Source organism: Pleurodeles waltl, chromosome 10, assembly GCF_031143425.1.
Source record: "Pleurodeles waltl isolate 20211129_DDA chromosome 10, aPleWal1.hap1.20221129, whole genome shotgun sequence".
In the NCBI taxonomy this organism is placed as follows: domain Eukaryota; kingdom Metazoa; phylum Chordata; class Amphibia; order Caudata; family Salamandridae; genus Pleurodeles; species Pleurodeles waltl.
Window position 1 is genome coordinate 436,231,665 of NC_090449.1, and position 26,962 is coordinate 436,258,626.

Genomic DNA, 26,962 nt, shown 5'->3' on the forward strand with positions numbered 1-26,962 from the left:
CCTGCAACCAATTCTGGACCTCATGCTCATTAACAAATTCATAAAGACTCAAAAATTCTAAAATACTTTACAAGAGGTAATCCCTCAACTACAAATAGGCTATTATATGGCAACAATAGAATTAAGACATTTACTTGTACATGCCAATGACTGCGTGGCACACAGGATTCCTATGATTTGTGAGAAACTAAATTCCCTACCAGCCCTCAGGCCCGGCATTCTGGATGAGATCCAGCCGCAAGGATGTTCACCAAATATCTAGCAGCAGCACACCGCAGAAGGCAAGGCATACATGTTTAGCCATACCTAGACGACTGGCTAGCAAGTTCAAATTCTTACAAAAAGCGCAGAAGTGTAAAGACTACATACAACGGGTAATAAAAGCTCCGTTTTCATTCGGATTCTGAGTTCACATCGAGACGTCATCCCCATAACCAGAGCAAGAAGGGATATTTCTTGGAGCAAGAATAAACTCCATTTAGGGAAGGTGTTTCGCAACTAATATAGCACTTTGCCAGAAGGGGCAAGCTCTGACAGTGAATATAAAAGGGAGACTTCTAGGGGAAAAAGGCATCATGCAGTCCCCTAATCCCATATGCAAGGCTTCACATGAGACTAATTCAGCAGTGGTTACAGAACCAGTTGTCACAAGCAACAGGGAGTTCTAGTGGTTGTTATGCAAAGAATACAAGAGGACTTAGCTTGGTGGAAGAGGTCAAATATAACACAAGGCAGGGATTTTCTGCAATACAACTCCAACATGAACAATTATGGCAGGTGCCTCACATATGGGGTGGGGCGCCAACATGAACTTTATCAAAGTCAGAGGCATTTGGAATGGAAATGATACGATTCAACACATTGACATCCTAGAACTGCTAAAAGTATTCCTAGCCTTAAAAGCCTTTCAGAAACAGTTATTGGGGATATCCCTATTGATCCAAAAAGACAACATAACAGCCATGTTTTACATCAATAAAGGGGGAACACAATCGCTTGCATTATTAAAGCTAGATAAAGAACTCTGGTAATGGGCCACACAAAGGAAGATAAATTTAACATCGATCCACCTTCGGGAGTTACTCCTGGAATGTGGGTAACTCCAATACTAGATATGTTTGGAAGGCCAGGTAATGAAAAATGCCAAAGCTTCCCGTTCAGACAACCTCACCACCCGTCCATAAGGATTGCTCTGTCGATAATCTGGTTGGGGACATTTGTTCATTCTTTTCCTCTGATACCACTATCATACAAGGTAATAAACAAATGTAAAGGAAGCAGAATTACACTAATCCTAATTGCCCCCAATGGGCAAGACAGACATGGGTTTGAAAACATTCAAAAACGACCAATTTAACAAGACCTGTTGTCAGTGGAGAAAGGAAGAGTATTTCACACAGAGCCAAAAGCTTTGAGCTTGGCAGCCTGGGTCCTGAAGACCTAGAATTTGGTCACTTGAAACTATCAAAACAGATAATGGCTGTACTTGGAGGCAATAACCAATAACAAGAAGTTGTTGCTCCTCCAAGTGGAAATAATATCCTTTTATGGTGCATTAAAAAGGGATTCTTGGGCAAATACAGAGGGATGAACAGTGCTAAAATACATAACACACCTAATAGATTGTAAATTAACATATGCCTCCTTGAATGTAAATTTAGCGGCAATAGTAGCTTTCACAAGGGGCCACTTAGGGGGATGTTCCTTCTCAGCACCAGTAATCCATTCAAGAACCATGTATACAAATTCACAAGGAGGGAATTGTCTTGAGAGCAGATCACCAGTTTCACAATCTCACAAACCACACTATTCAAATAAAAAGTTTTTTTCAAAACGCCACAGATGAAACCGTGAGAGCCTTACATATACTGGACCCTACGTACGCGACAATGTACTTCTTGGAAATAAAAAAATCATGCACCAACAAGTTGGAAGAAAGGAAAAAAAAATCTGGAGATGGTGACAAAAGGTGGGAGCTTCCAGAGAAGAAACATCACAGGAAGCACCAAATGGTCAGATCCGTCGAGCCTAACAGCAACAAAAAAAAAACAAGCATTTGCAATGCACTAGGGTCTCATTTCTCAGAGTTACACCTATTAGCAGTTGTAAACTCCCAACCGATGTTTCTTTCCACATTGAAAGAAAAAAAACCATGCTATTGCGCTGCTATTAGCAGTTGTAAACTCCCAACCGGATTTTTGTTTCCACATTGAAATTTAAAAAAAGTCGATCGGCAAAAGTGCAATTATCTATGTAACCGGCAAAAGTGCAATTAACTATGTAACAGGGTCGATGATATGCACCATTGGTGGGTGAGGGCTTGTGCTCCTAAAAGGAGCTGCTTCTAGATATTCTGTAGGGTCCAGACCCTTTGCGCTGGCTTTGAGACCCTTTTTCTTGACACATTATCACACTTTTGTAGTTGAATGTAAGTTTGAATAACATAAGTTTAGTTAGGGAGGATATGTGCTTGATCAAAACTTTCTGCCTCTGGTTGTATTTGTAATTGTTTGCCATTGTGTCAAGAGTTCATAAGAGATTTTGCTCTCAAACTTTCACCGCTGTACCAAAATGTCCCACACTCCTCCCTTTGCGGTCAGTCAGTCCAGATGTGGACAGGCAAAATGACTATAATGTGATATGGTTTACCATCAAACAAGTAGGGTTGCAGCTTCTCTGTTAGGACCTCCTGTGACTCTGGTCTTGTGGTCACCAGGACAGTGTTAGGTGGTAGAAAACCAACTGGCAGCCACTCTGAAAACTTGAGCTGACAGTATCATCTTGCTTGACCGCAAGTGGGATCTCCAGATTCAGACCATCTTTGCTCAGTGGGGTGCCCCTCGGGTGGATTTGTTTTCTGCTGACAGGAACGTGCTTTGCCAGAAGTACTGTGTCCTCCAGTATCAGTTGTGAAGAGCATTGGGATTGCATTCCGGTTGAAGTATAATTTTCCTCTTCACTACACGTTTCCTTTCATATCCTTGATTCTTCGGGTTCTGAGGAAGATTCATAAACACATTTCGCTTTAGTGCCTAGGGAAAAAACCAGCAACAACAGAGCTGCCTTTATTTAGAAATTGTTATAAAAATGTCCGCTGCCGTGGTGCTCTGGCACCAGGGACATAACCACCTCGTCCTGCTATGGGCCCTCGGAGGGAGCTCTGATCACTGGAGGGGCTGAGAAAGGGATCAAAGGAAAGGAGATGCCTTTCTTTTCCTTTGTCTTTCTGAGCATTTCTGCTGCCTGATCGGGATGCAATCGGGCAGCAGAAATGGCCACTAGACACCAGTTTTTTTTTTTTTTAAAGGTAATGGACATGAAGCGAGCGGCCCTTGGGCAAGGGCGCTGGGATGCTCCACTGGGGACCAAATTATTTTTAGGCCATTTCTTCTGGCCCCCCAATCGTTTCATTTCTTCCCACTTGGGGGCAGATAAGCCTATATTTATGAGGCCAGTCTGCCCCCAAGGGGGGGCAGAAACCACTAGACACCAGGGATTCTTATTTTAATGTGTCAATTTCACGCAAGGGGAGCGACCCCGTAGGCAAGGGTCGTTCCCCTGGGGGACAATTTTTTTTTAGGCCATTTGGAGGTAGATCGGCCTTTTGGAAATACAAAGGTTTTCTTGCTACCTATTTTTCACTCTTTATATTTCAGCAAATGAATTGCTGTGTACCCAGTATAGAATGAAAACCCATTGCCAGGTGCAGCTCATTTATTGGCTCTGGGTACCTAGGGTTCTTGGTGAACCCACAAGCCCCATATATACCTGCAACCAGAAGAATCCAGCAGACATAACAGTATATTGTTCTCAAAAATGACATTGCGGGAAAAAGAGTAAAACTTGGAGAAAAATGGTTGTTTTTTTTCACCCCAATTTCAATTTTTTATTTATTTCAGCTGTTATTTTCTGTAGGAAAACCTTGTAGGATCTACACAAATGACCCCTTGCTGAATTCAGAATTTCGTGTACTTTTCGGAAATGTTTAGCTTTCCGGTATCCAGCATTGGCTTCACACCCATTTCTGTCACTAACTGGAAGGAGGCTAAAAGCACAAAAAAATAGTAAAAATGGGGTATGCCTCAGTAAAATGCCAAAATTGTGTTGAAAAATGTGGTTTTCTGATTCAAGTCTGCCTGTTCCTGAAAGCTGGGAAGCTGGTGATTTTATCACTGCAAACCCTTTGTTGATGCCATTTTCAGGGAAAAAAACACAAGCCTTCTTCTGCAGCACTTTTCCCCCATTTATTTTGAAAAAAACTAAATTTTCGCTGTGTTTTGGCAAATTTCTTGGGGTCTCATTCAGGGGAAACCCACAGACTCTGGGTAGCTCTAGAATCCCTAGGATGTTGGGGAAAAAAGGGTGCACATTTGGTGTGGGTAGCTTATGTGGACAAAAAGTTATGAGGCCCCAAGCGTGAACTGCTCCAAATAGCCAAAAAAAGGCCTGGCACCGGAGGAGGAAAAGGCCTGGCAGCGAAGGTGTTAAAGATATTGTATTGTCAAAGTATGAAGGGACCAAGACTATCCAGGAGCCATGGCCCAGTGAAGCAATAACAGTGACAAGCATGAGTCCAGATTAGCTGAATCATTTTCCGGGCTCTTACTGTTTGAGAGATGATTTAATTATTTATTTAGTTAGTTAGTTCCTATACCAAAATTTGAGTTCCCAATGAGAACAGATTAAATCTTTGGCTAAGTAAGCCTTGGCTGCTTGACTTTGCAGACTCCAGGAAGTTGAGTACTTAAAGGGTGTAAATTGGGTGTCCAGTTTAAGCTTGGTAGTATTGGTGTAGCTATAAACAGTGTCCACAGAGGATTCAGCCGAGTAAACTCCTGATTACTCCCCAGCACCAGAAGAAAAGCCCTCCACTAAAAGGCTTAGTGATGGGGTGTGGGCACTGCAGTCATACTTGGGGCAGCCCTTTATGGATCAGATATAATATAGCTTACTGGACAGAGTACATAATTCTTTCCTCAAGTGGTCACAAGGTAGAACGAAGCTTTGAGTCATTTAGTTGGAAATAATAGCTTCATTTAAATTAGACTTATCATGCAGGCAACTGCTTCGACCACCGCTTTCTTTAGAATACTTTAACTAGATGATCTTGTCTTTTTTGGTCTTCCATAAAAATGGTTAGATGTCGATGGAAAGGCCTGTTGTGGAGAGTACTAGTACTTTGGGTCAGCCGATTACCTCTTATTGATTAATTTTCTCATCAGTCTTAGTTGGTTTCTTCTTATTCTGTGGCTTACTTCCCTTTTCTTGTCCCTATTCATTTACTGGCTTATATCTTGCCATCCATTTGATTGGATGACTTGCAGCTTTCCATTGCTTACATTAAAGGGACTTTTTTTTGTTTTTGTTTTTAGCGTACAGCAAGTGTCTACATGAAATGTTGCTCTCTGCTAAATGTTTTTTTTCACTGTTCTATAGTACATTCACTGCTTGCTTCTCCTTTCATGTTTTGTTTTCCCCTTGTGCTCTTTCTTTCTCCCTGCTCCTCCTTTGCTTTGTTTTTCTTGCTCTCTGCATCTTATTTTCTTTTACCTGTTCAGTACATTCACTTCTCACTTTTCCATTCATGTTTTGTTTTCCCATCTCACTGTCTTTCTTATGACAGCCTTCTGTATTGCTTTGTTCTTTTCTTACTGTACATGGTGTTTAACTTCCCCTTGGAAGCTGCAAGTTCATCACGTATGGTTAGCCACGCCACCACCTAGAGCAAAATTGTCACTTCAACTGGCACAATTATGTCTGAAGTTTTAATGTTCTCTGCTGTAAAAGTAAATACAAATAAATACACACACTGAATTTTACTGAAGTTTATTGTGAAGCTCATGCTATACTGGATTTCACCTCTGTGAGCGTATATACCATCTGACCTACAAGACTACTCCTGAGTGCAATATTCTTACCAATGTTACTTTTGTTGGCAGCCTTCACTGTGATGGCAACTGCATGTTTCTGTTTATGCATCTTAAGTACCATACATGGACATTTCATGTTTTAATAAGGGGAGCTTTTCTTATACAACTGAAACTCTGATCATGCAATAGATTTCCTTAGTTAACAGAAACACTTACAGTGCCACATTTTTTTTTCTTCAGTGCCTGGATTCGGGTGGAACAGTTAAAACCTTTCCATGCCTACAAGGAGGAGATGATGAAGGCTGCCAAGGGTAAGCGTTTCCAGCAGGCAGTCGATGCTGTTGAGGAGTTTCTAAAGAAAGCCAAGGCCAGGGAGCTAGCCAAGGAACAGGCCAAAGAACAGGTATACAAACTAAAGATGTGGCTTCACCACCCCCTTTTTTTTTTACCTCTGCTTTAGCGTTTCTCATATGAATAGGATTTAGTTCCAACACAATTCCTTGCCATATAACCCCCCGCAATCCTATTCTGTTCTATTTGCAGTCATCCACAGAAGAGAAAAAAAGACGCAATTCCAATGAAGAGAAAATCAAGAAAATTCCAACATCCGAGAAGCGGAAGCTTGAGGGGAAAATGAAAAAGGCCAGTGGGGTCTTGAAGAAGAAGACTATCTCCAGTGAAATGAAGAAGAAAAGTCTTGCCAAAGAAATAAAAAAGAAGCTGCTTGCTAGTACGATAAAGAAGAAGGTGCTTTCCACTGATGGGAAGAAAAAACTTCTCACATCTGAGGAGAAAAAGAAGATACTAGGCAAGAAATGTCTCCCTGCCAGCGGAAAGAAGAAAACTGGAACCAAAAAGATACTCACTGCAGATGGCAAGAAGATTCTCAGTAAGAAGATTCTCTCTACCAAAAAAAAGCTTCTGTCCGCTGACTTAAAGAAGAAAAAGATTGTTACTGCTGAAGGGAAGAAGAAAAAGGTTGTTACTGAAGGGAAGAAGAAGATACTTAATGCCAGTGGGAAGAAGAAAATTATTGCTGCTGATGGGAAGAAGATGCTCCGTGCTGAAGGAAAGAAGATGCTTACTACTGACAGTAAAAAGAAGAATCTTGCTGTTGGGAAGAGGATTCTTTCTGGTGATGGGAAGAAAAAGATAATTACTGCCGAAAGAAAGAAAATCGTTGCTGCAGACAGGAAGAAGATTCTACTTTCAACCAATCATGGTTCGAAGACCCATCTGAAAGGATTGGAAAAGCAGGGTCCGCGCAAACGTGGTCGCCCTCCCAAAGATGACAAGGTTTGTAGCCTATAAAAGCCAAATTGATTTGTTGCTGAATCCTCTGCTACAATATTTACCATTTTAGGTGCTGGAGCTACCATAGTCAAAGAAGCTCTAGTCTGCAGTAGTTACATTAGTATTTCAAAATGTAATATCTCACATTCACACATTTACAGGGACGGGCTTGACAAGGTTGACAGTTATTTGAAGACACTAACTCGTGCTCTAAGGTAACTATAACCTGAACCCTTGCAATGCACTGCTACTTACCCCAAATATTACATCAGTAATGACATTTTCTATGACATCATTTAGAATGTAACTGCAACATTTGTCATAACATTTTTGGTGAGAAAACTGTGTATGGCGGGGGTGCGAGTTATAGTTACCTTGGAGAACAAGCCAAAGCATCCCTCTAACCTTTTGTAATAAGCACTAAAAAAAAACATAGATATATACACACACACATACACACAAAACAGAAGAGGGAACTCTGGGTAAATCCCAAGTTTAGGTGGAGAGCAGCTTTAGTAAGGAGCACCCTGCAACACCAGAGACACCCTAGGTTTGCTCACCTCAAATGTCTGCTTTTCTAGCAAAGTTTTTAAGCATAGGATTGGCACAGTGCCATCCATGCTGAGCTAGAACGCGACAGTCTTTTGCCATTTGTATTGCAAAATCTTTAAGCATAGGATTGGCCCAGTGCCATCCTTGCCGAGCTGTAAAATGACACAGTGTTACAGCTTTGAACTGGTAAAATACCATCCAAGCCAACCTGGAATGAGCAAAAGCAACCCCTGGTGCATGTTTTTGACATCAATACATATCTTCAGAGAGGTTTAGCTTTGTCGCGACACAAGGGAGCACCCAGTATAAGTCAAAACAGCACCCTTTCAGGGTTAGGGTGACACAACATCTCTTGTCTGCAGCGTTCATAGGTTGGTCCCTGGGGGCTATTCCATATTAGAGGTATTTCTCTCTTGGCTAAAATGAAGGCTACGTCTCGGAATTGACTTACAACTTTTGTTTTAGTGGTGTGGGGGACCAAGTTATGGATATAATGCTCCGGGGTGCAGGGATTGCCCCTTTCAATGCTAGAGGTCAGTGTCTTAGTGATTTCCTCCCAATATTAAATCAAGGAAGTACAACTCCAAAACATATGTATAAACTCATCTCGGGGCTCCTTGCAGCAGGGATATTTCGCCTCATACTGACAAAAATATTGGTTGAGCTTCCATGGCGTAAGAAATGCTCTGTGCAGTATATAAACATTAATCAACTTAAATCATGCATTGCGAGATACCTTGGGTATGAACTCCAGGACACACTCCCTGTCATCCTCAATAGGGCTACCCAGGTCCCCCTCCCACCGTTAATTAAGGGCCGTCAACAGGGTCAGTAATTTGTACCTATGTCGCCATTACAAGCAGGTGACCACCTTGAGCTTTCCAGATCTGGTGACCAAGTACTGACAGACTTTGGAATGGGCTGGTTCCACTAACCCCTCCTTCCAGTATCGGCGTATTTTGGTTGTCACTGCTGGGTGCAAAAGAAACTACCCTAGAGCCAGAGAATAGTGCTCTTGAAAATCTGCAAAGGGCAGAATATTGTCTGCTTCTTATAACGCTCCCATTGTTGCTGCTCCTGCGGCTGTCCATTTATCGATTCCCCGCCAATCACCATCATGGGGGAGTGCTAGTAGAAACTGCATTGGGATGTCAGGGGAGAAGGGCAGTTTAAGGTTGTTCCTGCAGAGGCAACAGTCCCAGCAGCGTCGCACCACTGAGATTTCCAGCATGTCTGCGGTAGCTGGGGATCTCGGTCGGAAAAGGATACTGGCCAGTCTATGGGTGTCTGGGGGTCCTGATGTGTAAATCGCCATTGGGCGATAACTTCCTTGCTATCTATTGGGTCAACCACTGTAGTTGGCCTGCTAAATAGGTTTCAAAATCTGGTATGGACATGGCGCCCTCTTTTATTGGTCTTTGGAGTGTGGACAGTGCCCCTCTCCTACCACTGTGCCTCAAAGGAACCCTGTAATGAGTGTGTCCGAGTCATTGAACCAAGAACGTGGGATCTAAAGTGGTAATGCCACAAAAAAGTAGAGAAGGTGCTGTAATGCTACCATTTTTAAGAGCGGACCCTGACCCGCTACTGATATTGGAAGTGGGCTCCAAAAATCACTGCTAGTCCTGAGCTCCTGGATAGCTTTTCTCACGTTGCCCTCCAGTTCGTCCTCTAGGCTGTGGTATATGTGTACTCCCAAATGTGGTAGACATTGGGGCTCCCTAAGTACAAATAAGCCAAAAAGAGCTACAATTAATTTTCAACATTTATAACCAAATACAGAACAAACACTTATAGAAATGGGTTCAAAGATAATATTTTTTAAATGTGTAAGTACAGAAAAAAAACAAAAAAGTCTTCACTCTATAAATGTACACAAACAAACTAGGGAAGTTTAAGCAAATAAAAGTCTAACTCATACATGAATATTTCATGGACGATACAAAAATATAACAACAATGAATCACAAAGACCAAGTGCCACAAAGGACAAGACAGCACAGAAGTGATAGCACAACAATTAACATATACAATCTTTAAAACTCAAAAAGATATTTAATTACAGTTAAATATAAACATTTCCTCTTTCAGCGATAGCCGTAAAGCAACTCAAAATTACATAATCCTATTATTTCAATAACAGTTCTTGCGCAGTCTTGTCTGATAATAACCAATTATAAGTTCTCTGCACCAATTAAAGTAGGAACCAAGCCTACGCGCGTTTCGGCGGTAATCCTCTAATTTGGGAGGCCGCCTTCATCAGGGCAGTTCCTGGAGTGTTTTCCAATACAAAAAACTGCAGGCTTAATCAATTTTATAATCCTTCCCAATAATTAATAGCCTGATAAAAAGATACAACAAAGCATTAGTTCAATAACTATACACTCTTGAGATACTGTGAAAAACCAGTGCCAACACCCGTGTGGCCACTTTGGCCAAAAATAATAATAATAATAAAAGTGCAGCTTGAGAATAAAAATACAAATTAGAAAAAGAGGAAAAGAAAGATGTGTTCTAAAAAGTGATGTGCTCCAACAAAAAACGTATAATACATGCAACCAGCAAGGGACAGATGGGTGCCAACATACACTTCACTAAAAGCATATACCTGCAGCCAAGGCAAAGATCTAGGTTAAGTCCGAAAAAGGATGAGAGACATCAGCTTTCTAATTCCAATGTAGGTTCACAGATATTCCTTACAAAGAGAGAGAGAGAGAAAAAAAGAGATCCCTAAGAATACCGGTCACCATTCTAAAAGGTTCCATAGACTCAGTCCAAGAGTCAATTTATAGTAAAAGAAAAAATATATATAGTAAAATTGTAAATTGTAATCGTATTTATATAGCGCTTACTACCCCTGACGAGGCGTCTAAGCGCTTTTCGATGAGTAGCACGCTACTCCGGTACCAAGTAGTAATACTAAATATTCATACCGATGCGAGCATTGACTTATTGCTTCACCACAGATTATATATTTTACGATAAAATTTGTACCAGGGCATCCTACCCCGAGGTTATACTGGTCAAAAAATTTCCATCTACGAAGAAAGAAGAAAAAAGACCCCAGGGTGTTAAGTTCAGGAGGTTTTTATAACATAATTGCGAGAGAAAAAAGCGGTCTGAAACTTCAAGCGTATCTAGATCTATACGGTGTTTTCTAACTTTGCATATTCCAATGTGGCTGTTTAGTAAGGTTGTTGGCTAACACAGCCTTTCTACATAAACCAATTGCTGCACACCGACCACCCTTCTACTTTTTGGCCGTCTCAATCGACATGCCCATGTTCTAAAACACCTTAGAACGAGTTCAAATAAAGATGATCCCTGTCGACTCACATAAAAATGGCTCCCTAACCTCAAACACATTACCTTTTCAGTAGGCCAAAATACTCTCCTCCAAGGCATATAGCTACAATACCAAACCTTGTTTGGTAGACATCCTTCTATTTTAAAGACGGGAGTCTCGTCCCAATTGATAGCAGAGAACCGCGAGATAACGCTACAAAGACGGAAGAGAAAAGAAAAAGCTTTATCGCCATGTTGAAAAGGTCCGATAGCTCCAACCAAATGGTAGCAAGAGTGCAAATCCATGGTACCCTGCATTAAGAATCGCATCATAAAGGCGGAACTCTATATCTACCATAGCGTGACATCTTTTCCCCACTTCTTTTAGAAAAACATATTATCTGGCAATGACTACACTGCCTCGGTTTCTTTGTTCCCCTCCTTAGACACACCCTTCATTTTAAGAGGACAGGTCTCTTGCTCTAATAAAAGATAAGGAACCGCCAGTTGTCGCAAAAAAAACGCGTGAGCTCACTCGGGAGGAGAGAGAATCAAAATCCGGCCATGTTGGACTGGCCTGATCGTCATAGGATAAGCATGAAAAGAATACAATTTTCTGATATTAAAAGCTGGGAAAAGTTCCAGACAGCTTACAAACCTGCCCCATTTAATAGAAATATATAGATACCAAGATGAAACAATGGCACCCTATTGACTCGAATGTCTAATCACTGTAGAACTAAAGTCTACTTCAACCTTATGGGGAAAAGAAACAAAGAGAAGCGAATAGGTCACAGACTCCTGGTTTAAACACTGTAGATATTGCAATCCAAAGACCCACTCATAGAAATAAGAAGGGGTATTCAAATCGGGGCATTTTCCCAAGGAATGTACTCATTTAGTCCATTACAATATGTTTCCAAGGTAAAAATCCAATTAACTTCACGTTTTTTCGGATTTTTACTCCCTCTTCACCATTGACGTCTTTAATTTTTTCCAGGACCGTCCAAGAGAGGTCGTCTAAATTATGTTTTTCATTCAACCAATGTTGTACAAGTGGAGCTCCCTCCCTCTTGTTTCGAGTGTTAGACAGGTGTTCCGAAATCCTAATCCTAATTCTAACCTCACGTACAGTTTCGCAAACATACCCAGCTGGGCAGGGTCAGGTAATCAGATATATAAAGTTAGACGTTTTACAGTTTGTCATATCTCACAACTTGTACTTCTTTTGTTTCCAAACGAGGGAATCATTAACAATTGCTCTTGCACATGCTTTGCAAGTTCCACATTTGTGGTTGCCTTTAACTGGAAACAGTCCAGTAATGGACGTTTGACAAAAGTCTTTATCTCGCGGGAGGGCTGCCTTAACTAGTTTGTTGCGAATATTCTGATTTTTCTTAAAGGCCAACAAAGATCTTTCTAAAGGTGCCATAGTTTGATCACAATTCAAGATTTGCCAATTGTTGTTTATTATTTTTCTGATTTTGTCATTTATGTTTGAATGTTGGATGACACAAACTATTTGAGATTTTGATCCTTTCGTACGTTGTTGGAACATGCTTTCTCTATTAAAATACTTCGCTCTTTTGTAGGATTCCCTAACCAGTCTCTTGGGATAGCCTCTTAACAGGAGCTTTTTTTGGAGTATGTCGGCATGGAAATCGTATTCCCTAAGTTTCATACAATTTCTACGGATCAGTAGAAATTGGCTGAAAGGAACACCCTGTTTTTGACTCTTTGGATGGTAGCTATTAAAGTGGAGTATAGTGTTCTTTGCCGTGGGTTTAGTATATAGGGATACTTCTAACTAAAGATTGTGACTTCTGATCCAAATATCAAGAAACTCAATTCTATCTCTGCTCCTGTGGATGGAAAATTTTAGATTCCTATCACATAGGTTGATCCATTCACAAATTTGTCTAGTTGTTCTTCTTGTCCTGACCATATGAAAAAAATATCATCAATGTACCTAGACCACAGTCTGATGTTCTCATAAAAAGGGGCGATCTCATTATAGATGTGGGTCTGTTCAAAAGCCCCAACGTAGATGTTTGCTACGCTCGGGGGGCAGGCTGCCCCTATGCTAACTCCCTTCTTTTGCTGGTACATCTTACCCTCAAATTCAAAAAAGTTTCCTTCCAACACAATTTTTAGACAATCTAACACTAACTCTAGGTGGTCCGTCATACCTTCCTTTTCAAAGAGTTGAGAAACTGCCTGCCAAGCTTCTTGTTGCAGGATATTGGTATAAAGAGCCTCAATATCCATAGTCGCCAAAATTTCAGTAGCAGAATTGAAACTAACCCCTTCCAGTTTAGAGATGATATGTCCTGTGTCTTTTATATATGCAGGAAGCTGTGCCACCCTCTGTTTTAAAAAGGTTTCCACAAACTTGGATATTGGTTCAGTAACAGACCCTACAGTGGACAGTATAGGGCGGAAAGGGGGATCCACTTCATTTTTATGTATTTTCGGTAAGCCGTATAGCAAGGGCACTCTAGTGTTGGTGGGATTAAGAAATGTATATTCTTTGTCACAGATAAGGCCTTCATTGTATGCTTTTAAGCTTACTTCCTAAATTGCCTGTTTAACATTAGTTTGCCAATTATTACTGGCTTGACTATAATGTTCTGAAACTCCTAGCATACAATTCACTTTCTGCTTATATTGATCTATTTTTAAAAGCACGATACCTCCTCCTTTGTCACAAGGTTTAATAATAATGCTCTCGTTAAGCTGCAATTTGTCAAGAGCCTTTTGTTCATTCCTCGTAAGGTTGGAATCAGGTTTCGGTGTGAATTTGCTAAATTTTTTGACCTTCTCTAGAACCAAATTCTAATTTCCGGCCCCACCATGTCTAGGCTGGGAGTGAAGGTGGAAGTAGGTTTCAACCCCGACAAATTAACTTCCGGAATGTTCGTCCTATTCTCAAAAAATCTCCTTAGTCTAATGCATCTAAAGAAAGCATGTCAATCTGTGAAAAGTCCCAACTGGTTAATAGATGTACTAGGAACAAAGGACAACCCCTTCTTCAAAACCGATTCCATATCTGGGTGTAGTGCTTTCCTCTTAGCTAGTTTCTAAAGCACTAACATAACACAACAGAAATGCACTTCTGAGGTCAAAGAAGACTTTTATTGTTGTTAATTCTTCCCCAACCACAATATTTATGAATGACGAATTAGTAGCTTTCAAGTCCGCGTTAATCAAACAAAATATATCAGTTTGCAATATACACAGCAGGTTATATTTATAAGATATTGAATGCAAAGCAAAACAAATACTTCACCGTGTGGGAAACTATCTACAGCTTCATCTTTCTAAGGTCTGCAAGCTGATGACCCCTGTCAGCCGCGAGAAAGAGATTCATCTACCCAGACGGGATTGCTGCCAGCTGGCGCCAAGCTCCAGCACGAGGTCCGGCAGAATCGAATCTGACTCTCTGCAGCCTGTCTCATTCGTTACAAAGGTGTGCCCCCTCCTCTCAGACCTGGGAAACTGAGCAAGCCTTTTGGAGACTGGCCAGGTCTCCAAGACTACTCCTGTTCCCAAGCTCAAGCGAAGAAAAACAACACCCATGTACTCTCTCTTATCATGTCTAGTCTACTGTGAGAAAAACATCTTGGTTCTCTGGTGCAAAAACACAGCTTGGAAAAATACAGCTTGGATTCTCAACTGCAATGTCGAACTCCACGTTAAAGGCAATGGGCAGCTAACCTAAATATCAAATGCAATGTCTAGTGTCATGTCAAAGCCAATAAGCATCTAAGCTGAATACAAAATGCAATGTCTTATATCATGTCAAAGCCCATAGGCAGCTGAGCTGAATATAAAATGCAATGTATAATATGTCAAAGCCAATAGGCAGCTGAGCTGAATATAAAATGTAATATATGATATCATGTCAAAGCCAATAGGCAGCGGAGCTGAATACAAAATGTAATATATGATATCATGTCAAAGCCAATAGGCAGCGGGGCTGAATACAAAATGTAATATATGATATCATGTCAAAGCCAATAGGCAGCGGAGCTGAATACAAAATGTAATATATGATATGTCAAAGCCAATAGGCAGTTAAGCTGAATACAAAATGCAATATATAATATCATGTCAAAGCCCATAGGCAGAATATCTAATAGCATGTCAAAGTCAATAGGCAGCTAAATTGAATACATCATGTCAAAGCCAATAGGAATGCAATGTCAAAGCCAATAGGCGGCTAGACTGGATACAGCATGTCAAAGCCAATAGGCAGAATACAGAATGTAATGACTAATGCAATGTCAAAGCCCATAGGCAGCTAAACTGAATACAGAAAGTAATGGCTAATGCCATGTCAAAGCCCATAGGCGGCTCAACTGAACAAAACATACCATGTGCTACTGGTGAACATTGAGCAACTAATATGCGCAGTGGTGAAACACAAAGTCATTGGTCAAAACAAAATTTATCAAATGGCAGTACATTCCGCCCTTTGACCAATGAATTTTTGTTTCACATATCTCTTGTTTCAAACAAAAACAAAAAACATCAGCACAAAAAAAAAACATTATCAGCAAGTCAGATTTGAATGATCAAAGCAATCCCTGTAAAGCAATAGAAGTGGATTAACACATTGATTTCATAACCTTTCACATCAGATACATCTATACAGAAAAGACTGAGCAATTTGTACTCTGAATGAGTCTCTAATTCAACAGTGTTAGCAATTTGATGTGGCATGAGTTCTACTCATGTAAAGGTGCACGGTCCACCTGAAAGGTTTTCTGGAAGGTAAGCAAAAGTCAGAGTTCCATTCGAGAAGGGAAAAAAAAAAAAAACACAGCTTAGTTCCAGTGGAAGAATGCAATCAAACAAGTTGAACTTGAACTGAAGGCGCAGTTTGCGCAAAATGGATCCATGGTGCTGGCACTTTACTCAGCCAGGTTCAGGTTGGGGATTCGGTCCCTTCCCCGACCCCACACGCACACACCGGAAGGGGGACCACACAGCACACTCAGGGACAGTGGCGAAACGTGGTAGGATCTGCAAAAGAAACAAGTATGACTTTTCTTGCAAATAACATTTTTCATTTAAACTGCACCCTTCCTCTTTCTTTCCCTGTTTTATAATCAGCAGGACGTTTTTGGGGCCCTTTGTTATATTCACTGCAGGTTCTGGAGGATCACTTGGGGCTTCAGCCCACACATCAGTACTGAGGTTTTTATCTGCTGCGCCACAGCTTCCCTTTTCTTGCACTGTCAGAAGGGCTGGGGCAGACTCCTTTACCAAACCTCCATTCACTGCATTTTTGCCAATTTGGGCCATTCTGTCTCCAATTTGTATGAATGAATCAGATTCTTTTCTAGGTATCAGCATCATTTCGATTTTTCCTTGGTAATTTGCAGCAATCACTCTCCCTAAAACCTGATCACTTTGCCATTCCTGTCCTGGTAACTTTCCTCTCCCCAACTGCTCTGTGACTGCTTGCATGACAAATTGCTTTTGTGCGTGCTGCACAGTTTTTATCAAATCTAGGGGAATGTGCATCTCTCTCATCTCTGCCCACCTGTAAGTGGCTCTTTCTCTCAGCTGTTCACATTTCTGGGGCACCCACTTAGCCATCCCCACTAAGGCAGAATTCTGGGTGTATACTTCTCTCTCTGAATTTTTCTGATTAACATCTGCAAGGTAATTGAACCAGTTAGGTGCTAAAACATTAGCAATGAACCAAAAATCAGCGTAAAAATAACACATCTCACGTAGCTCTTGCTTTAAAATCTGACACACATTATACAACGCTGTTCCTTCTCCTGTGCCAGAAAACAACATTTCAGTCAATGAATCATTAGTAAAACAAACATGCTTTTTATCTTCAGTAGACACAGATTCAAATGGTGCACACAATTTCACCGGTAATTCTTTTACCTGTGGTACTCTAGCCCTGTCTTGCAAGTACCAGATCCATTGTATGATTCTAGCTAGGGGCACTATTTTCTTTCCTTGTTCTTGAGTTACATGTACATAAGTATTTCCTTCTTGCACTGCGCAGAAACCTAAAGTCTGCATTATTTCATTTGCCAAATCACAAGCGCGCAGCTGCATATTATTTTTCACAGTGACCATATACAAAAGTGTTAGGATTTCTCTCAAATGAGGGCTATTCTTTTTCCAAAAATCAAACAAGCTAATGAAAGTCGGCTCTTTCTCTAAAATCTTTCGTTTTACTTGTGCATTTTGCAACGGTAACTCGTAAATCACATTCTGGTCTCTCTCGTCCGTGTTATTAGTTAAGGAATGCGCTTTCACTGCCAAAAACCCTGGCTCACACGAAAACTCAGTGCAGCTCGGAGCTGTCTTAACCCTCTCATTACTGGAATGGGACAAGAAAGATTCTTCTAAAACAGCCCTTTTATAACTTTCAGTCGGGCTAATTTGCTCACGTAAATTCCTATTTTCATGTTCCAACTTCCTACATTTCTCCTGCATTTCTCTGTAAGCAGATAAAGGTATCCAGACCTTTCTGTCATCATTACTTCCAAAAGACACTTTTTCTACATATGTACAACAGAAATTATTTCTCAAAACACTATCAGGCATTTTAGCTACACAAGCATTTTCAAAAATGGTCTGCTGTGCTTCTGTAATTCTCCAAACAGAAAACAATTCACAGTTTTTCTTAGCACCATCGGGCAGTTTACCAACACATGCATTCTCAGACATGGTCTGCCGTGCTACTGTGATTCTCCCAAAAAAACCATTTCTGTAATTCTCCAAACAACAAAAACAATTACACTTTTAAAGTGTGCACTTAGAAATCTACCAACTCGTCAACACCTTCTTAATCACCTCTTAATGACCGACACCCCACTTCTGGTACCAATTGTAGTGCTTTCCTCTTAGCTAGTTTCTAAAGCACTAACATAACACAACAGAAATGCACTTCTGAGGTCAAAGAAGACTTTTATTGTTGTTAATTCTTCCCCAACCACAATATTTATGAATGACGAATTAGTAGCTTTCAAGTCCGCGTTAATCAAACAAAATATATCAGTTTGCAATATACACAGCAGGTTATATTTATAAGATATTGAATGCAAAGCAAAACAAATACTTCACCGTGTGGGAAACTATCTACAGCTTCATCTTTCTAAGGTCTGCAAGCTGATGACCCCTGTCAGCCGCGAGAAAGAGATTCATCTACCCAGACGGGATTGCTGCCAGCTGGCGCCAAGCTCCAGCACGAGGTCCGGCAGAATCGAATCTGACTCTCTGCAGCCTGTCTCATTCGTTACAAAGGTGTGCCCCCTCCTCTCAGACCTGGGAAACTGAGCAAGCCTTTTGGAGACTGGCCAGGTCTCCAAGACTACTCCTGTTCCCAAGCTCAAGCGAAGAAAAACAACACCCATGTACTCTCTCTTATCATGTCTAGTCTACTGTGAGAAAAACATCTTGGTTCTCTGGTGCAAAAACACAGCTTGGAAAAATACAGCTTGGATTCTCAACTGCAATGTCGAACTCCACGTTAAAGGCAATGGGCAGCTAACCTAAATATCAAATGCAATGTCTAGTGTCATGTCAAAGCCAATAAGCATCTAAGCTGAATACAAAATGCAATGTCTTATATCATGTCAAAGCCCATAGGCAGCTGAGCTGAATATAAAATGCAATGTATAATATGTCAAAGCCAATAGGCAGCTGAGCTGAATATAAAATGTAATATATGATATCATGTCAAAGCCAATAGGCAGCGGAGCTGAATACAAAATGTAATATATGATATCATGTCAAAGCCAATAGGCAGCGGGGCTGAATACAAAATGTAATATATGATATCATGTCAAAGCCAATAGGCAGCGGAGCTGAATACAAAATGTAATATATGATATGTCAAAGCCAATAGGCAGTTAAGCTGAATACAAAATGCAATATATAATATCATGTCAAAGCCCATAGGCAGAATATCTAATAGCATGTCAAAGTCAATAGGCAGCTAAATTGAATACATCATGTCAAAGCCAATAGGAATGCAATGTCAAAGCCAATAGGCGGCTAGACTGGATACAGCATGTCAAAGCCAATAGGCAGAATACAGAATGTAATGACTAATGCAATGTCAAAGCCCATAGGCAGCTAAACTGAATACAGAAAGTAATGGCTAATGCCATGTCAAAGCCCATAGGCGGCTCAACTGAACAAAACATACCATGTGCTACTGGTGAACATTGAGCAACTAATATGCGCAGTGGTGAAACACAAAGTCATTGGTCAAAACAAAATTTATCAAATGGCAGTACATTCCGCCCTTTGACCAATGAATTTTTGTTTCACATATCTCTTGTTTCAAACAAAAACAAAAAACATCAGCACAAAAAAAAAACATTATCAGCAAGTCAGATTTGAATGATCAAAGCAATCCCTGTAAAGCAATAGAAGTGGATTAACACATTGATTTCATAACCTTTCACATCAGATACATCTATACAGAAAAGACTGAGCAATTTGTACTCTGAATGAGTCTCTAATTCAACAGTGTTAGCAATTTGATGTGGCATGAGTTCTACTCATGTAAAGGTGCACGGTCCACCTGAAAGGTTTTCTGGAAGGTAAGCAAAAGTCAGAGTTCCATTCGAGAAGGGAAAAAAAAAAAAAACACAGCTTAGTTCCAGTGGAAGAATGCAATCAAACAAGTTGAACTTGAACTGAAGGCGCAGTTTGCGCAAAATGGATCCATGGTGCTGGCACTTTACTCAGCCAGGTTCAGGTTGGGGATTCGGTCCCTTCCCCGACCCCACACGCACACACCGGAAGGGGGACCACACAGCACACTCAGGGACAGTGGCGAAACGTGGTAGGATCTGCAAAAGAAACAAGTATGACTTTTCTTGCAAATAACATTTTTCATTTAAACTGCACCCTTCCTCTTTCTTTCCCTGTTTTATAATCAGCAGGACGTTTTTGGGGCCCTTTGTTATATTCACTGCAGGTTCTGGAGGATCACTTGGGGCTTCAGCCCACACATCAGTACTGAGGTTTTTATCTGCTGCGCCACAGCTTCCCTTTTCTTGCACTGTCAGAAGGGCTGGGGCAGACTCCTTTACCAAACCTCCATTCACTGCATTTTTGCCAATTTGGGCCATTCTGTCTCCAATTTGTATGAATGAATCAGATTCTTTTCTAGGTATCAGCATCATTTCGATTTTTCCTTGGTAATTTGCAGCAATCACTCTCCCTAAAACCTGATCACTTTGCCATTCCTGTCCTGGTAACTTTCCTCTCCCCAACTGCTCTGTGACTGCTTGCATGACAAATTGCTTTTGTGCGTGCTGCACAGTTTTTATCAAATCTAGGGGAATGTGCATCTCTCTCATCTCTGCCCACCTGTAAGTGGCTCTTTCTCTCAGCTGTTCACATTTCTGGGGCACCCACTTAGCCATCCCCACTAAGGCAGAATTCTGGGTGTATACTTCTCTCTCTGAATTTTTCTGATTAACATCTGCAAGGTAATTGAACCAGTTAGGTGCTAAAACATTAGCAATGAACCAAAAATCAGCGTAAAAATAACACATCTCACGTAGCTCTTGCTTTAAAATCTGACACACATTATACAACGCTGTTCCTTCTCCTGTGCCAGAAAACAACATTTCAGTCAATGAATCATTAGTAAAACAAACATGCTTTTTATCTTCAGTAGACACAGATTCAAATGGTGCACACAATTTCACCGGTAATTCTTTTACCTGTGGTACTCTAGCCCTGTCTTGCAAGTACCAGATCCATTGTATGATTCTAGCTAGGGGCACTATTTTCTTTCCTTGTTCTTGAGTTACATGTACATAAGTATTTCCTTCTTGCACTGCGCAGAAACCTAAAGTCTGCATTATTTCATTTGCCAAATCACAAGCGCGCAGCTGCATATTATTTTTCACAGTGACCATATACAAAAGTGTTAGGATTTCTCTCAAATGAGGGCTATTCTTTTTCCAAAAATCAAACAAGCTAATGAAAGTCGGCTCTTTCTCTAAAATCTTTCGTTTTACTTGTGCATTTTGCAACGGTAACTCGTAAATCACATTCTGGTCTCTCTCGTCCGTGTTATTAGTTAAGGAATGCGCTTTCACTGCCAAAAACCCTGGCTCACACGAAAACTCAGTGCAGCTCGGAGCTGTCTTAACCCTCTCATTACTGGAATGGGACAAGAAAGATTCTTCTAAAACAGCCCTTTTATAACTTTCAGTCGGGCTAATTTGCTCACGTAAATTCCTATTTTCATGTTCCAACTTCCTACATTTCTCCTGCATTTCTCTGTAAGCAGATAAAGGTATCCAGACCTTTCTGTCATCATTACTTCCAAAAGACACTTTTTCTACATATGTACAACAGAAATTATTTCTCAAAACACTATCAGGCATTTTAGCTACACAAGCATTTTCAAAAATGGTCTGCTGTGCTTCTGTAATTCTCCAAACAGAAAACAATTCACAGTTTTTCTTAGCACCATCGGGCAGTTTACCAACACATGCATTCTCAGACATGGTCTGCCGTGCTACTGTGATTCTCCCAAAAAAACCATTTCTGTAATTCTCCAAACAACAAAAACAATTACACTTTTAAAGTGTGCACTTAGAAATCTACCAACTCGTCAACACCTTCTTAATCACCTCTTAATGACCGACACCCCACTTCTGGTACCAATTGTAGTGCTTTCCTCTTAGCTAGTTTCTAAAGCACTAACATAACACAACAGAAATGCACTTCTGAGGTCAAAGAAGACTTTTATTGTTGTTAATTCTTCCCCAACCACAATATTTATGAATGACGAATTAGTAGCTTTCAAGTCCGCGTTAATCAAACAAAATATATCAGTTTGCAATATACACAGCAGGTTATATTTATAAGATATTGAATGCAAAGCAAAACAAATACTTCACCGTGTGGGAAACTATCTACAGCTTCATCTTTCTAAGGTCTGCAAGCTGATGACCCCTGTCAGCCGCGAGAAAGAGATTCATCTACCCACACGGGATTGCTGGCAGCTGGCGCCAAGCTCCAGCACGAGGTCCGGCAGATTCGAATCTGACTCTCTGCAGCCTGTGTCATTCGTTACAAAGGTGTGCCCCCTCCTCTCAGACCTGGGAAACTGAGCAAACCTTTTGGAGACTGGCCTGGTCTCCAAGACTACTCCTGTTCCCAAGCTCAAGCGAAGAAAAACAACACCCATGTACTCTCTCTTATCATGTCTAGTCTACTGTGAGAAAAACATCTTGGTTCTCTGGTGCAAAAACACAGCTTGGAAAAATACAGCTTGGATTCTCAACTGCAATGTCGAACTCCACGTTAAAGGCAATGGGCAGCTAACCTAAATATCAAATGCAATGTCTAGTGTCATGTCAAAGCCAATAAGCATCTAAGCTGAATACAAAATGCAATGTCTTATATCATGTCAAAGCCCATAGGCAGCTGAGCTGAATATAAAATGCAATGTATAATATCATGTCAAAGCCAATAGGCAGCTGAGCTGAATATAAAATGTAATATATGATATCATGTCAAAGCCAATAGGCAGCGGAGCTGAATACAAAATGTAATATATGATATCATGTCAAAGCCAATAGGCAGCGGAGCTGAATACAAAATGTAATATATGATATCATGTCAAAGCCAATAGGCAGTTAAGCTGAATACAAAATGCAATATATAATATCATGTCAAAGCCCATAGGCAGAATATCTAATAGCATGTCAAAGTCAATAGGCAGCTAAATTGAATACATCATGTCAAAGCCAATAGGAATGCAATGTCAAAGCCAATAGGCGGCTAGACTGGATACAGCATGTCAAAGCCAATAGGCAGAATACAGAATGTAATGACTAATGCAATGTCAAAGCCCATAGGCGGCTAAACTGAATACAGAAAGTAATGGCTAATGCCATGTCAAAGCCCATAGGCGGCTCAACTGAACAAAACATACCATGTGCTACTGGTGAACATTGAGCAACTAATATGCGCAGTGGTGAAACACAAAGTCATTGGTCAAAACAAAATTTATCAAATGGCAGTACACTGGGTCAAGGTAAAAGGGAGTAAGATTAAAAACTGGGATGGGATCTAGTCCCTCCCGTACTGTTGTCTCCTTGTCTGCAAGAAATGTGTGGGATTGTCTGCATTGTAATATCTGCCTCTGTTGATTTCTGAACCTGGTACGTTGTGATCCTCTTCGGGACAAAAAACGGTTCGACTGGTTAAATCCTTCATTGTATAAACTCCTATTTTCAGACTGCTCTGGTCGATCCATGACACCTTCTCCGTCAGATTTGGACGTATCAGAGAAAGAAACAATCTTTTTACTAGTCCAAAATTGCCGATCTGAATACTGACCTGTCTGATTAGAATTCTGGTAGTACTTGTCTGATAAATAGGGATAGGCTTTTTCTTGGGTGAACCACCTGATGTCTTTTCTTAATTTATCTGTTTTCCTTTTAATAAGATAAGCATCAAAATAATCCAATTCCTGATTAACCATTTCTAACTGTTTCTTAGCTTCCTGTACAGTCTTTGGTTTTTAACTCATCTTCCAATGTCTGTATTTCCGTAGTTAATATTTCAATGAGTTCCCTTGCGGTTTCTACGATAAGGATCATCCAGTCGTGAGAACACCTATTCGATATTAGCGACCATTTCTCTAAATTTTTTCGTATTTCTGTAAACAATCCTGGTATATTTCTCACCCTTAAGCCTGCTGGTATTACTCCTGCTCTCAAATACTCCAGCATAAAGTCTGCATGAAGTTCCGTTCGTCTAGCCTTCTTTTCAAGTTACACTAGTTTAAACCAACGCCTCTCTGGGTTGGTTAAAATGTGGACTGGATCCAGTACCTGTTCTAGATTGTCCCAACAATCTTGTTAAATCCAATTAATTAAAACCAAATGTTTTAATACCGTCCATGACTTGATAGTGAAATGGAGCCACTCACACCCTAATCAAACTCACACCACACAGAAAGAGAGAAAAAACTCACACAGAAAATACAATAAAAAAAATAAAAATAAAGCTACCCGGTGTTCAACGGATCTCAAGAAAAAAACTTCCCTGGGTTTGGTGAATTAACGCATAGGCTAAGGAATGCTCCAAAGCGCTCTAGAAGACACGGAGCTCCTGCAAGAGCTCCCCCATACCCTGAAGAAAAAGGAGGTCATCAGCATAGAGCGCATTATAATGCTCTTGCTAACCCCTCCATCTTATTTCGCCATATGAGTCGCCCCTCCGGGCATGACAGGCAAGTGGCTCTACTGTGAGTGTAAAAAGCTTGGGTGACAACAAAGGGCCACCCCTGCCTCATTACCCGCTCTGTGAATTCCTCTGAGATAATCCTGCCAGTGTGGACCTGGCATGTGGGTTCATATACATGTTTTGTCCAGGCTCCAAACCATTCAACCAGCCCAAAATTTCCCTTGCTTCTTTCAGGTATGGCCACTCTAATCTGTCAAACTTCTTTTCAATATCAACCGCGAAAATCTCCACCGCATTCTTATCATAAGTATCAGCTTCCAGTATCGATAACAGTTGTCCAATATTCAGGGCTGTATTCCGACCTGGGATGAACCCAGACTGATCTCTGTGTATTAGAGTAGTCATGTGTTGCTTCTCATGGCCAAAATTCTGGTAATATGTTATAATCAATGTTCAACGTTGACAGGGGGTGGTACGATGTTTTGTCCATAGCTTCCTTCCCTGTTTTTAATAGGGGCACTATAACTGCTTCCCAGTAAAAAGCAGAAGGGAGGCCACATGTGTGGCTGCTTTGTAAAGGGCTAACAATTTAGGGGTTAAGTGCTCCACAAAGCCGGAATACAACTCCGCAGGGAGGCCATCAGTGCCCGATGTTTTCCTGCTGGCCATCTGCATTATGGCAGCCCTAATCTTTGGGAATGTTATGTCCATGCTGAGTTCTGCGGGAGCATGCGGAGGCAGCATCGAGAGGGCTGCGGCCATTAAGAATGTAGTTAGTGCTGTGCTCTGTTAATGGTGGTGTGGCGATGTAAAGTAATATGATCAAAACATCCCATTTGATGTTGTTTTGTTTGTACAGTCTGTTCCCATTGGTGGAGGCCAATTTGACTATCATAGAGCCACTTGTGGCCGGGTTTGCTGACCATGCTAGTAGTGCCCCCTCACGATTCAGTTCAGCATGCACACAAATCATACAGTTTTTGTAATCCAAGCAACAGAGACTTTCTACCTTCATCACTATCTTTTCCCTGGCCTCCAAGAGCTCACCATGGGCCTTTGAGTGGTCTGTCCTTCGCCTTTCGGGGATCCGCAGCTCGATATTTCAGAGTAGCATCTGTCTCACCCCTGTGACCTCAGATGTACAGCAACCTCCAATTATGGACTTGAAAACCTCTCCCTGTATCAACTGGGATGAGGTGGTGCCAGTATTCTCGGCAAGATAAGTCTGTGGTGGATCAGAGAGTATCACGAAACACCAAGTCTTCCAGAGACTCTGGGTGTAATAGTCAGGTTGGTATGGTGGGCCCAGGTCTGCGTCAATGGAGTTCAAGTAAGAGAGCATTATGATCAGAGACTGTTCTTGTTAGGTACTCATGAGCGCCACCATCTCGTGGATATCCGTGGAACATAAGATGGTGTCCAACTGAACATGTAGGTCGTTCATTGGTGAGTAGAAAGAATAGTTCCGTTCTTCTCCGTCTCGGAAATGCAAGGAGTCAGTCGAGCCCCATTCCCTCTGGCAAGCAGAGTACGAACGGGCTCCTCTATAAATCGGCGAGTCTTGAAGGAAAGGATGCGGCGAACTTTAATTGGGTCAGCCACACAATTATTGTCCCCACCTAGCATGATCGATCAGACCATGTGGGGGATTAAGGCCCTGGATAACATGGGAACAAATGCTGTCTGATATGTATTGGGGCCATAGATACTACGTATGACAATATCCCGACCATCCAACCTCCCAGTTATCATCACATATTCACCCTGTTGATCAGTTACTTGGCTAGTACACTGGTAAGGGACACCTACCTTGATCTACATCAGGACTCCGAGCATATGAGGTGTATGTGGTGTAGTAGAGTTTACCCCTCCATCTATGCTTAAGCGCAAGTCCTTATTTGGTGTTAATATCTCGTGAAGCAGTGAAGTCTGGATTTCTTGCCTTGCTGTGTGTGAAAAAACTTTGTTGTTTGTGCATGGAATGCATGCCATGGTTATTCCATGATAACAGCTTATACGTCACGGGGGTGCCATGATGTGTAGTAGCAAGCGGACATTGTGGTATGGTGTTGAAGAAACAATTACCTGATACTCGGGAGCAACCCTCTCTCCTTAGCACCTTTGGGGAACGCTAAGGCACAGTGTAACCCTTTCTTGTCAACAACTAAATAGCAAATAAGCAAATCCCATGACAAACAGTCCAACTCTCCCATCCAAACATACATGTATACAACAGTCATTTGTGGGAGCGCCCACCAACACTATCTCCCCAACTCTGTTAGGCTTAAGCCCGTACCAGTGTCGCCCTCCTACATAGTGAGTGTGGGTGTCCGGCGCCTCTCTGGCTTGGTGCTCGTAGCACAGACCCCTTTATTGTGGACAGTGACTCAATGCCATTGTTCATCTCTTAAAGAGACAGGATTTGAGGCCCTTCTTTAGCTACTTGTTTGTGTTAGATTAGCTCATCGGCCGTTTTGGGTGGGGGGGTAACATGGCAAGGGGGAGGCTGACTCTCCAGCTCTATCTTCCAGGGATGTCATATCCGCAGCTGCATCCATACTGGGCGATGAAGGGTGGGGTGTTTGGGAGGGGGGGAGATGGTGGGCTGGGTGCTCGTTCCTGCCCAGCGCGTATACCTCCTCCTCTATCTGTTGTCCTCTCTGAATCTCCTCATTGGAAAGGGTCCCTGGTCTGGAACTCTGGTGGATTGTTTTAAGTATTCGATGCCTCTGTTCCCTTCTCAAGGTACTC

At 41.4% G+C, this 26,962-nt stretch overlaps 1 protein-coding gene across 1 annotated transcript in view; it reads left to right on the forward strand.

The window, feature by feature from the left end:
* GLYR1 (glyoxylate reductase 1 homolog) overlaps window positions 1-26,962 on the forward strand; it is a 482,931-nt gene that overhangs the window by 79,604 nt on the left and 376,365 nt on the right. The window contains exons 4-5 of the mRNA XM_069210697.1: window positions 6,111-6,273; window positions 6,414-7,166. Of these exons, the coding sequence (XP_069066798.1) occupies window positions 6,111-6,273; window positions 6,414-7,166 (916 nt within the window). The remainder of the gene's footprint in view (window positions 1-6,110; window positions 6,274-6,413; window positions 7,167-26,962) is intronic.